The sequence below is a fragment of the Coenobita brevimanus genome, chromosome 57 (genome assembly GCF_032717465.1).
Source record: "Coenobita brevimanus isolate Jiangsu-jjx chromosome 57, ASM3271746v2, whole genome shotgun sequence".
Classification (NCBI taxonomy): Eukaryota; Metazoa; Arthropoda; class Malacostraca; order Decapoda; family Coenobitidae; genus Coenobita; species Coenobita brevimanus.
This window is the reverse complement of record NC_137010.1, coordinates 28,137,593-28,152,081: the sequence shown is the minus strand read 5'-3', so window position 1 is coordinate 28,152,081 and position 14,489 is coordinate 28,137,593. Positions and strand designations below refer to the sequence as shown.

Below are 14,489 nucleotides of genomic sequence, written 5' to 3'. Positions count from 1 at the left end.
GTAGGTACAAAAGCTTAACAACCTCTCCACCTCATTTACAGGATGACGGCTGTTGTCCTAAAATCAATATACTGTAAGTGTGAAGTTCTATGACGTCAAGCCGTCCTCAGAATTGTAACATATAAGGCTACGCGACGAACGATACAAAAACACGAGTAGATGCAAAAACAAACCTATTAGCACAAGTACCTACAAAAATATAACCACTGTACATAAAAATACAGTCGAGTCGATTTTTTTTTCTTTAGGTCAGATTATTACAAAATTTGTTTAACAAGTAGTGTGGTTGGTGGTATTTGGTCTTGTAACCCTTTCAGGCCTGGATCGTTATTTTTACTTAATTCTTTGTCTCTAGACGAATTTATTCCTATCAGAAGAGAATTTTCGAACTTGAGAAGTTACATATTGCTAGAAACGGTACAGCCTTCAATAACCCCTTTGGGTATTTGTAGATGGTTTTCCTCAGTACAACTGCCTGTTAGTAGAAAAAGGGAGAAAAGTAAAAAATGTAGGGAATTTTTATGTTTCGCTGTTCCTAACGTGGCAATTTCATTAATGTAAGTACTGGAGTGGGACGCCTTCATGTGGTGGCACAGCTTTTTTTTATAAAAGTCCCTCAGCGCCCACCCTATTCCCAAAACGGGGATGGTGGACTCCAGAAGCATAAGTACATCCTGTGGTCCCCAAGATTCACGTTCATATGAGCCTGGGGCAACAACATAATCCTACCCAAGTCCTAACCTAACCATGAATGCCTGACACTTCGATCATCACTTGACCATAACCCTGACAAAAAAAAGAAAGATATATGTGAACTTCATGATTTGGTTTGGTATTGTCTGAGTGCAATGGCAACAAATAAGTCTGCACAACTAAACCTAAGCCTAATAATGACTAAAACGTCACGGATGTAAAGTGGTTGTCTAATACCTGTAGATACCACTATCCCAGCTCTTTGAAGAGCTTTGTGACTCCTGCATAGCCTAATCTCATACTAACTTAGTCATGTCATCATTTAGACATACTGGCATGGCAATCACTAGTTTCATCACTTAACCTCGCTGTATTGTACTGTAGGCTACTAATCATATTAAGTACCATCCCAGCATCCAACGGTGTGACTGGATGGATGAAAACCCGCACAGGAAAACTGGCATATACTCGTAAGTTAGGTTAAGGGGAATACAATTACTCTTTACCTTATTTTAAGTTAGGTTTGGTTCACTTTGTACAAAGCCTAACTGCGTGATATGAAAGTTCATGGTCATTTTTCTTATATTCATTCATTCATTCATTCATTGCCAGACGCCATGTATCCCAGACGGGGTGGCCAAGGGCTTAGAGTTAATTGTTTTACAGGGAGGGGCACTAGTCCTCCACCAACCCCACTTGACACGTAGGGATGCCAACAGCATCTGGTGTTCCCAGGCGGTCACCCATCCAAGTACTAACCAGACCCATGAGATTAATTATATAAACAATACTGTGGCAGTGTGTGCCTTTTAAAAATGTGTTGTGGTAGGTGGTGGCGACCATCATCCACTTACTTGATGTGCTGCCTACTTCTTCCATCACAATTCTCATTCTTTTTGTGTTTACCCTCCTCTCTTCCTATTTCTCCCGTCTTTCCTCTTTTTATCTCTCTTCTTTCCTTTTCTGGTGGCTTCACATTGTGACAAGCCTAATGGTTTCCTGTAAGCCAGGAAGCCATTTACTAAGCTAGGTGGAACCATATAAACAACCCATGTGTCCCCCACGTGTCAACAAGTGGGCTGGAAGAGGGTTGGTCCCCCTCCCCGTAAAACTAACTCGACAAACAGCCACCCCTTACAGGATTATGGCGTCTGTCCATAAAGACAGATTGACAGATATTATTGAAGGACACTAATTAACAATATTTTGATTCTTAAAATTGACAGAAATCCCAAATTATGCCGCAGAAAACACTGTAAATCATCTTGGAGGTTTGACGGGACACTGTAGTAAATATGACAAACAACATTCATTAGATATCAATGAGAACAATAAAGAAATGAAAAAAGTCGAGCAGATCTACCATGGCACGTCTAACAAATTTAAACAAATGGCAAATTCCGGCTGATCTTATAGAGAAGGCTCAAATGCACCGTAGCTCAAATGACGTAATTCTTTACCAAACGGGCGCGGCGATTCCACCTAAAGCCTAACACTCAGGATCTCAAGTAACTTTGGTACATATGCAGCACAGATATTTCTGCTTAACTGTGACTGCAAGAAGTGACTGACCATATATACTGCATATACAGGTATACCTATTCTGAGGTAGTAGCTACTTCAAGAAGCAGTCAGGTCGCCAGCGGCAGTGTTTATTGACTTTTCTACGACTAGCCGCGTTGTTTATCAACCACCGTTCCGATTGGACAGGTCGGTGTATCCCGTGTCAAAGCAATGGGAAACTTATGATTTAACTAAGCCAAACCTAACCAAACCAAACCTAATCCAACCTAACCTCACCTGCGTTTGACACAGATTTCCAATTAAAGTGTTAGGAACGGTAAATATGACCAGCTACTGGTAGACGTCGGCAGAACATTTAAGCATTGTAAATCCTCATTTACAGCTTTCAGAGGTAAGTTTATAAAAATGCCTAGTAGCTGCGGTAATCCAGGAGTAATAACAAGTAACCTGTGAAACTCATTTCAATAGAAAATAGGGAAAGGCCGCGCCAGTTTGGTATAGATTTATTTAATACCCTACCGTCCTGTATGTGTAACCTAAATTACCATACCTAAAGTGCAGCATAACATACTGCAAACATGTGTTAATCATCCCCAGGCGCCCATTAGCAACACCAACTCAGGCAGGTTAGTTAACCGCAATTAACCAAAATACATAGTAAGAAATAACTGAATTGGGGGAAAATTACCAACTTTTACCCATAACTGACATGTCTCAAAGCTTATCCATAAATGTCATAGAAAAAAAGAACACGTACCATTATCAGTCTTCATTCTTGCTTTCCAACGCTGCGGTTTGCCTCCATGAATTAGGTGCGATTTCAAAGATTTTCCGTTTATTCCTTTTCAAAGCACTTATAATAGCCCACATACACTACTTCTTAGATCGTGTCGGTTATACAAGTACACTCTACGATTGGGGAATACTGTTGGTATCCATAGCATGTCCAGATTTGCGAAAATAATGGAAAGCTAATTGCAGCTCTACTACCCGCCAACTCCTCACCTAATGTCAACAGTCAACATGAGGCAAATCGCTTACACGGCGACATTAACTTCTTTAAAATCTCATTCACTCCGATTGAAAATATATTCTTTTATTGTTTAAAGAAAAAATGCTATTTAACACATGCTGAGAATTCAGTAGCCCTGTCTGACTTAGTGAACACTGAAAAGCCAAGTAATGATGTCTAGAGATATAATCACCTATTTGGAAACTGCAGCACCATCATGCAGTAAATGCTGTGGTGAGCATTCATGTTATACCGCAATAATCAATATCCCAACACTTTTTCTTATGTGAACTGTGATACTCCCAGTTATTACTAGTCCGTTAACCCTCTTTTTGTCAGGATAATTCTAATATATTCCAGCAAACATTAGATGATATTTTTCAGCTGAGATTTAGTTTGGGGAGCTTAAGATTGACAAAATATGTAGGACATTTCTTAACCCCAGCCATATCGACAGATAGCAACGGATACACAGTGGAAGCTACAGGCATGGACAGCAATGGGTCCCCCACCTTCCAGCGTAACACCCTCTCCCAGAGTGACGTCAGAGTCGGCAGATTCTCCACGTCAGTCACTCGCAGTAAGACCTTTTTTACCCGTCTCCATCCCGGAGGGGATCGGGAACGGGTATTGTTTTCACTCGGTTTGTCTGTTTGTTTGTCTGTCTGTCTACTTTTCTGTCTTTGTCTGTCTGTCTGTCTGTCTGTCTGTTAACAACTTTACGCGAAAACTACTGGTGCGATTTTGACTAAAATTACAGGGATGATAGGCTATGATCTGATCACTTGATTAAATATTGGGCCAAATTGGGCTAAGGCCTAAGCTGTAGGGCCCAAAAAATGTAAAGAAAAATCGTTTTTTCGCCATGACTCCTTTCAGATTCGTCATATCGACATGAAACCAAAACCTAAAGGTGCGTCTTTCAAATCTGCATCCTATAACATGCCTCGTTACATCAGGGGGGTCATTCCCCAGTTAGCATTAAGGGGGTCAGTGTCCGTCAGGTGGGTCGGGCCTAAAGTTTCAGATGGGCATAAAATCATCAATTTTCACCCATTCACTACAAATCTGATGTAACATCATTGACCAGATATTCTGATATGCTTATACGTCAGCACTGAAATGACTGCCGGGGACGGGTTTGCTATGCCTTGGCACCGTTTCCTATTCTAAATGATTTTGGAAGCTTTCATAACACCTTCCTTTTCGATTTGTTCTGCAAGTTACACTTCATTATTCATGTATGTTTTTGATACAGACTTCGTCGATATTAAGACGATATAAATAACATACAAAACAGTTTTAATGTGTGATATGCAACATCAGCCGCTGAGGAAGAGGTGCTACGAAGCTTTCTGTACCGCCTACATTTTTTTTTTTTTTTTACTTAAGACTGATGACATACTGTTAACTGAATTCTTGGATCCTTCAAGCGATTTCATCCCATTTTAGGTGGGACTTCGAAACGAGGGGGAGGGAGGGTATACAGCTTTGACTGCCTCCTTCAGAACAGTCTCCGCTAAGCTTACTAAACGATCTGGTGGCAGCAAGAATGTACCAGCAGAATACGTCACCTGATTCAGGGGGTTAAATAGGTGTAGCCGTCGTGAAATAATACGGGAAAAGAAATTATGGCATTCCCAGTAGGCTTAATATAGTTCTCTCTCTCTCTCTCTCTCTCTCTCTCTAGTTTGATGCAAACCATTATCTTTATTACCACGTTAACATTCGCAAATGCACATATATCATGTTCAGTGTTTTGCTTTCTTACTGCCTGCAAAAACGAGAGAGAGAGAGAGAGAGAGAGAGAGAGAGAGAGAGAGAGAGAGAGAGAGAGAGAGAGTTTTGCCTCCAACATTACTAACAGTCTCCTCTTCTACTGAATGAGATTATCACCCTCGCCAAGGAAGTTATGTTTTACCCCGCGTTGGTTTGTTTGTCTGTCTGTCTGTTAGCAGGATTACTCAAAAAGTTATGAACGGCTTTTGATGACATTTTGTGGAACGGTGGGTCATGGGCCAAGGAAGAAATGATTAAATTTTGGGGTGGATCCGGATCCGGATCCGGAGCATCTCTCACAATAGCTCCAAAAGTTCTCAATGAATAGCACTGGAATTTTGTGGAAAGGTGGGCCATGGACCAAGAAAGATTTAATTAAATTTTAGGGCGGATCTGGATTCTTTTTAATTGCAGTGACATTGGCGGAGGTATGCGCTCCCTGAGCTCTTTCTAGTTATTATTATTATTATTATTGCCTAGCCCCGGGCTCCTACACTCCTCATGGGGCAACGTAGGATTGGATGATGGATGGATGGATGGATTATTATTTTCTCCACTCGTGCTAACCTTCTGCCCCCCCTCCCCCGCCCTGCCCACAGACATAGAGGCGGACGTCACAGTGCTACAGACAGACTACAGCAACTACGCCTGCCTCTACTCCTGCTACAACTTCAAGGACGAGTTCAAAGTGCAGTTTGCCTGGATCATCTCAAGGCAGCAAACTCTGTCAAAGGAACATGTAAGTAACTGACACCCGTATTCTGAGTGTGGCTTGAAGTCTTCCTTACACCATTTCTTTGGCGATATATTCTCCACATTATACCTCAGTATCCTTGTATCAGTATTCCACTATGCTAATGATGCAAATTTTCGAACTACTTAGCACCTTTTCTTTACCAATTTATTCAGCACATAATTCAGTATTCCAGCACTCACTTATTCATTGATGCGGACGTTGTCAATATTATAACGATATAAATAACATACAAGAGAATCGCAGGGAGTATATACAAAGGAGAGTCGCTGAGGAAGGGGTGTTGCGAAGTCTTCCATGCTACTTACAGTACGGCCCTCAAGCTAAGTGTTATTGTTAATGTGAAGACTACCTAGTGCAGTACCACTTCCTTTGCAATTTTTGCCAGACCCTCCAAGGGGCCGCCTTATAAACAGCTGTGGCTATGAATCACTCAGATTAACCAGGAGTGTCATGGCTTGGCTTGCGACCGCAAGCACCACCACCAGTGCAGTCTACAGTACATTGTCGTATTGCTTCATGTTTCGAGTCTCCACATGTATTAAGGATATATTGTATACACTCTATACATATCATAAAAAATATTAATAAGGAGACAAGTAAATGAACACAAATGCGGATAATTTTTCATTTTAACCTCACGCATCCTATAGCAGGCATGAGTTTCCTTAATTAATATTCGGATTTATCCTCCAGTCTGACTAGACTTGACCATTAACTGAACTAAATGGGATTAGGGACCTTTGTCATATATATATATATATATATATATATATATATATATATATATATATAGTCCTTTGCAGTTCATGTCACAAATTACACTATGACATCCTCTAACACACACACACACACACACACACACACACACACACATATATATATATATATATATATATATATATATATATATATATATATATATATATATATATATATATATTTTGCCAGACGCCTCAATCCCGTTCGGGGTGGCCACAAACAAATCGCCTCCATGTCGCCCTGTCCCCCGCCGTTTCACTGCCCTGCTCCCAACACACACACCCTTCTCTCATATACCTCTCCACCCCATCCCTTCATCTCATCCATGGCCTCCCCCTCCCTCTACCCCCCTCCACCTCTCTCACATACACTCTCTTCGTCAGTCTTTCACCTTCCATCCTCTCTACATGGCCAAACCACCTCAGTGTATTCCTCCTAACCCTAACGCTTCCTATCACATCCACATCCACACCACAACGCTCCTTTATATCCTCTTTTGTCAGCCTATCTCTCCATGTGACTCCACAGGCTCCTCTTAAATAACTCATTTCCACTGCTGTCACTCTTGACTTGTGTCCTTCCAACAACGTCCAAGCTTCACTTCCATACGTTAGAGTTGGAATCACAATACTGTCATGTAGTAACTTTTTCACTTCCATGCTCACTTCCCTGTTTCTTATCACTGCTTTCAAAGAACCAGCAACCTTTCTTCCCTGCTGTACCCTTTCAAGCACTTCACCCTCCAAACCTCCATCCTTACTCATCACACTACCCAAGTACTTAAATGTACTCACATTTTCCAATTCTTCACCATCCAACCTCGCTGTACATTCACGGACTTCACCTCTCTACAAGACCATCACTTTACTCTTCCCTACATTCACCTTTAGATTCCGTTTCTTACACACTTTCCCAAACTCATCCACCAAGCCTTGCAGCTCCCCTTCGTCTTCACTCAACAACACAGTATCATCTGCAAACAACAGTACAGGGAGCTGCCAAACACTACCCTCTCTCACCAGGGCCACTCCAACATCTACTACCCTACCTTGTACCTCTTTTATTACCCCATCTATGTACAGATTGAACAACCATGGAGACATGACACATCCCTGTTTCAACCCAACCTCCAAAGAGAAAAATTCACTTAGTTCACCATCCACACGCACTGCAGCCTTAGTACCATCATAAAAACTCTTCACAGCATTCAACAACTTCCCATCTACTCCATATATTCTTAATACTTTCCACAATCCTTGTCTATCCACCCTGTCATTTGCTTTCTCCAAATCCATGAAAGCCGCATACAACTTCTTTCCCTTTTCTAGAAACTTTTCCACTAAAGATCTAAGAATGAATATCTGATCTACACAACCTCTTCCCTTCCTAAAGTCTCCCTGTTCTTCTCCAACTAATTCCTCTGTTCTTTCTCTAACTCTGTCAATAAGTATCCTACCATACACTTTTCCTATTATACTAAGAAGACAAATGCCCCTATGATTACCACACACTTCTTTTTCCCCTTTTCCTTGTACGAGAGAATAATTATACCTGACTTCTAATCCTCCGGGACTCTACCTTCCTCCCAGGCTAATCTGCACATTTTCCACATCCATTCTGCTACTATCTCTCCCCCATGCTTCAGCATTTCACCACACACTCCATATATATATATATATATATATATATATATATATATATATATATATATATATATATTCTATTCCTTTGCAGTTCATGCCACAAATTACTCTAGGACATCCTCTACTATATTGTTTATGCAGATTGTGTAGAGATTAAGCAAAGTATGAAAGCTGAGTAGAAGGAAGATCAGAAAGTTTGGGGTACCGTCACGAAAGTTGATAAATGTGAAGGAGTCAATGAACTTGATATAGGGCAGGGAAATAAGTGCGTAACATGTAACAGGAAATGCCTCAGTCAAGTAACAGCCTGGCAAAGGTTCGATGCCCATGAGATGACTGGAGGTTTTTCAATCACGTCATATCATCAGGGGAAGTAGACTGGTCATCAATCCTAAAATTTACCGTTCAAAATGGGTAGTAAGGGACTGGCCGTTACCGTTTTACCATTACCAAATACCGCTTGTAATATCTTTATTCCCATTACTTTTCTCTGTACCCAGTAGCCTGTGCTCGTCGTTATCACAGTCACGAGTTCAACAATGCGACACTATCACAACTCTCGCCACAATAGCCACTCCACTCAGTTATCAGCGTCTTCACCGGCACGGCTTGAAGACCTGAGGCGCCTACGTCACTGAATGAGCCAGATAACAAGAGATTACTTCACCGAGACAGGCTCCAGTGAAATGTCCCGGGAAGAAAGTTAAGAATAAAACACAACCAGGAAATGTAAACCTGTACTGTAGCGGTATTCATAATGCATCTTGGTCTCCTTAAACCCTTCACTGCGATGACGTCTTGCTTATATTCTTGTCTAACGTATACCTCTCGGAGCAAGGATGTTGATGGAGTAGCTTTCCAACCCCTGCACTGCCGCACGTCTCCCTTACGCTGGATAAAATCGCGAGTAGTATAAAAATAAGTAAGAAAATAATGCTAATACTAATAATAACAATGATAGTAGTAGGAGTAGTAACTAGTAATAGTACCAGTAGTAGTAGTAGTAGTGACAACAATAACACTATGTAACACGATTTTTGTTCCTGGGTAGTGGGTGTTATTTGCTGATAGTTTCGGTCTCAGAACCATGAAAAATGGCTATTACTCGTCAGACTTCGCTTTTGAGAGTGATTTTTATGCCTTCAAACACGTGAAAAATGGCTACCTAGGCAGAGTGAGGTGAGTTCTTGGGTGAACGAGAAGCTTCACTTCATAAATGGTTTTACATGTGTCTGCATGTGCCGATGTCAGCATTACACGTCATTTTGCTGAGCTCGGTGACTGGCTGCACATTATTCGAACACGAACCATTTCTGGACACGCCGTACCTATCCGGGTGTGGGCGCTGTCAGTTGGAATGAATTCAGTCTGAGCGGAGCTTAGTTGAAAGGCTTGTAAATTTTTATTATATATCAACTCTTTATCGAATTACGGATGAATTGTGGATTTTTACAGTAACGGTGCTAATTTTGTTGTACTCTAAATTCTGTACCATTGTTTTTGTTTTTTCAATCATTACAAACATGAATGTATCTGTTTTTTCAGAGATGTCATCTAGAGGTTGTAAGCATTCCTCTGATGCGTTTTGTTACAGTATATTTGTGGTCAGTTTATTAAAACGAGAAAGAAGAAATATTCTGTTGAAGCATCTGTCAAGGTGTGTGAAGCTTATAAGGCATATTTGACGACGTGAAATGGGAGCCAATTGTAGACCCTAGAAAAGTACTGATGCCACCCTTACACATCAAATTGGGCTTCATGAAACAATTTGTCACGGCTCTGGCCAAGCGGTCGGCGGCATTTCAGTACCTAGGAGACTTCTTTCCCCTGCTATCAGAGGCGAAAATCAAAACCGGTATTTTCGTCGGTCCACAAGTTAAGAAGATCTTGGAGTGCAAGGCTTTTCCCAACAAACTTTCGAAAGTGGAAAAAGGACTTGCGACAGCCTGAAAGCGATGGTTCGCGGTTTTCATGGAAATCACAAGGATGAGGACCATGTGGAGCTGATTGACAGCCTCATGATGAACTACGGCGCCATGGGCTGTAGAATGTCACTGAAGATTCATCTGCCTCATTCCCATCTTGATGAAATCAAGGACAACGTGGGTGCATAGTCTGAAGAGCAAGAAGATCGCTTCTGTCAAGATTTGATGGACTTTGAAGAGAGATACCAAGGACAGTATAACGTGAGCATGATGGGGACTACATTTGGGGGCTGGTCCGTGAAAGTGATCTACTGTACAATCGCAAATCGCAATTAAAAAAAAAAAAAAAAAAAATGTTTGATTCTAGGCTTCTATGATTTCATTCATTATGTACTCAATATTGTTACATGTAACTTTTCATATTTAGGTGTTTTCTTCTGCTTCCTCACGAAGGAAAAGACAAACCCACTCATTCTTTCAACAGAAACTTAGTAAATCTAAAAAATCATTCTCCTGTTTACAAAAGCGAAGTTTAAGGATGATGATTTATGTTCTCTATAGTTTAGGAGCAAAACAAATAAGGAAATACCGTAGTACTTCTTATACAGTAACAGAATTTTTTTATTTTTTGCTACATAGTGCAGTATAAACAACAATATCAACATCAGCAACAATAATAAAACCATCAACAACAACTTCAATAATAATAATAATAATAATAATAATAATATGAGTAATAATAATAATAATGAAATTACTGGACTCAAAGAGTTAATATCAGCCAGTCACATTTAAAGCTTTTCTAAATTTCCTCTTCTATTCTCTCATTAGGTGTCTCGTTGTGCAGTTGAAGAAAATCCAAGGCTGGAGTCTTCTTGTACCATCCTAGTAGTCCCACCACGTGTTTTAATTTACTCTGGCCACTTTCAGACGATTTTATTCAACATCTTAATTAATTCTTGCCATCCCCAAACGATGTTATTCAGCTTAGTGGCGATCTTACATAGCAAGCAGACTAATGAGGGATGTGTAAATCCTCCACATCGAACGTAACTGTCTGAAGGTAGCACAAATATACTGGGTAATACGTCACCGGAGAGAAGGGGTTGATATAGCTTAGGTTATATTGTGAGAGTCTTGTTTCCACTAGCGCTGGAGACTTCATAACATCTCCCGCTTAGTGATTTGTTTTGCGTAGTATACGTTACCTTTTTCTTTAACGTTATCTAATCGTTCTGGCGCTGATAAATATTTGGGTCAATAATCTAGAAGAGGATACTAAGGCAACCATACTCTTCCCACTTTAACTTGGCCTAAAAATGCCATCTTTCCGTCTAGTCACGAAGAAGTGCCGTGAGAAGGATGCTGACCTGTAGTTATTGTCTTTTTCTGCCATTTTGTTACAAGAAAAAAGCTAAAAAATCTGGGCCAAGCTGATGTGACTCAACAATATCAGCGAGGACCAAGGGTGTTAACGCTTACTTCCTGACGCATAATTGCTGGAGAAAAGTTCTTTGGCCACGCATCTTAACAGTCATGTATACCGTCATGCTGCTGGCCACCTTAGCTACAGCAAGTTAGTTGTCATCATCTTGTGGCTTTCCTTGTCCTTGTTCCCGGATCTTACAAACCTTATTTAAAGTAATGGGAATAGAGTTACAATGATGGTGATGTTGATGGTGATATTGTTGATGATGATGATGCCATATTATGGCAAGGGTGTTAATTTTCTCGTAGTCGGATCAACTTTGCTGCAATGTTGCAGCTAACGCCCAACGACTGTATCCAGCTGAGTGAGTCATAGCAGCCTGAAAGAGACACGTAATACTCTCACCAAGAACCCTCTCATGGTGTCACTGTAACCCCTTCACACCGAGAAAGTCTTATACATCAATCTGGGTACCGAATTGATGGTCTGCTGTAGGTCAGGGGAGGCCTCTTGTAGCGTAGTGATTGATAAACGCTGTATTAATTCCTACAGTTTGGAAAGTGTACTCTAAGCCAAATAAAATCGTCTGGATGTAGATGGAATAAACATAAGAGTGATTTGATGGGAGGTAATGCTGTCAGCTTTTGTAAATTAACCAGTAAGGTGTTGTGCTAATGACCCTAATTTACCCCATTCAGTACGATGACATTCTTTTCTTTATTCATATGACCCAGACAATTTATTCAAATCGTGGGAGACATATTCGAGCTGAAGGGGTTACATGTGGCCTTCATGCAGAGCCAGAGACCCTCCCTGTGTTGAATAAAATCGTCGTACCAAAAAACAATGCGTTCAAACACATATATAGTCGGGCTCAAGGGGTTAAACACACAGCAGCCCCCTGTGCCCGAGGATGTCATTCCTGATTTCGCTGGGAACAGCTGATTTGGCGAGGTTCTTGTTGACTTTTCCAGATTTAAATGTAAAGTTCAACAGAATCGTTCCCTGCAAGAAAACTCTCCCAAACCAAATAAAATGCTTCGCAGGTTGCCAGAATGTGATATGAAAACACCTCATCGTAATAAGAGTTAATGTGGTTTACCTTTAAAAATTGAAATACTGATAATGATAATAGTAGTAGTAATAATAATAATAATAATAATAATAATAATAACTAGAACTCTGTATCTGCATCACGGGCAGTCACTAGGCTCCACCTACTGTTTCTTAGTGACCTTGACCCCATTGGGGAGATTCGATTTTTTTTTTTTCTATCAGCAATAGTCCATGCCAGTGCCCTTCAGATTCCTTGCACAGTCTCTGGTTCTCCTGAAATCGTTGCGAGACTCTGAAACGAGAATAATAATAGCCTAATAACAAGTGCTCATGGGCCCTTCGGCCCTCTAGTACTTGCTCCTGCGGGAGGCTCTCGCGCTGCGTGCTCGCTTTCTCGTGTTTCGCACTCGTTTCCTCATGCTTCTGACTTGTTTCCTCACGCTTCGCGCTCATTGCAATCATTTCAGGTAATCCGAGTCACGTTTATATAAAGCCATCAAACACTACGGTGAACGCAACCCTAATTTCATGCACTCTCACCGGGAGCGGCGTTTTTTGGTCAAATTTTGATTGCTCATTAAATACAGTAAAAGTTTTTCAATTGTGATGGGACCAAGTTTTTTCACATCAGCGAATTTATTGCGATTTTTGTGCCAAATTTGGTGCGATTTGAATGTGTAATTTCGGCTGCCCATATTAAACACACACACACACACACACACACACACACACACACACACACACACACACACACACACACACACACACTACACCGCTCACTTCGCTGGTGCAGTGGTAACGTTCTCGCTTGCCATCTGGTAGACGGGAGTTCGCGCCTCGCTCAGGTTGCGGAAAGTTTCGCTGACGAAGTGGGTGGTTACTGTCCCCCTTGAGCAAGGGGACGGGTGTGTGGGTGTGTGAAGGTCACAGCCTTGCCCTTAGATCGGACTATATGAGCCCTCAGCTCCCTTCCGGGAGGGTAAAAGCTGACGATCACGACCATCAAGTGATCCTGACCGACCCGGTGAATTACACACACACACACACACACACACACACACACGTCTACTGCTATAGTGTATTAGATACCAGCGAAAACAATAGTCTCCACCTATGTAGTAGGTTGAGACTAATAATAATAATAATAATAATAATAATAATAATAAAGATATACTATTGCTCTAAATATAGACCTACATTAATCATAAGCTAGACAGCCACATAAAAACTAGACCAGCGAGATTTTTGACAGAATTCATTCTTCTCGTTCATCTCCCACAACAATTAAATAGGAAAAAAAAAAAAAAAAGGAAAAAAAGATGTGTTCCGGCCGCCAAGAAAATTCCTCTCCATTACGATGCCGACTCTTGTTTTGTTCTCGCTACAGCTGGACGAATATTGCAGCTTAGAAATCACGTAATGTATTGACGAGGTTCAGAACAATAGCTGTTGACTCCTGCACGTTGTAAATGATGTGTATGAGTGAAGGGGTTACTGAAGGCCATCTGCAGCTCCCCCAGTTCGAACAGTCTCTCCAAAGCTGAACAAAATCGTTAGAGGAATAGCAAGAACAGGTTTAATTTATTTTTCATCGGATTCAAGGTGTCAGCTTTTCACTGCGATGATGTTTGTACTTCTGTTGTTGCTAATGTTATTATTGTCCGCTCAGTTTAAAGGTGTTTAGCTGGAAAGTTGAGTTTTGGCAGCAACAAGTATGCTTCGACCACCATCTCCGTCAGTAGCTGCCGATATCAGACCAATACAGTATAAATCGTAATCCCAGGTTTAACCCCTTCCAACCGTTAACATTTAATTTTAACTCCTTCAATCAGGTGATGTATTTTTCATTTGATTCATGCTATTCCCAAATTATTTTATTCAACTTAGGAAAGATGTGTAGTAGTGAAGACAT

The 14,489-nt window shown here is 40.9% G+C and overlaps 1 protein-coding gene across 1 annotated transcript in view; it reads left to right on the top strand.

Annotated features, from left to right (window-relative positions):
• LOC145401948 (crustacyanin-A1 subunit-like) overlaps positions 1-14,489 on the top strand; it is a 76,935-nt gene that overhangs the window by 61,057 nt on the left and 1,389 nt on the right. Inside the window, exons 4-5 of the mRNA XM_080274054.1 lie at positions 3,687-3,809; positions 5,608-5,747. Coding sequence (XP_080130180.1) covers positions 3,687-3,809; positions 5,608-5,747 — 263 coding nt within the window. The remainder of the gene's footprint in view (positions 1-3,686; positions 3,810-5,607; positions 5,748-14,489) is intronic.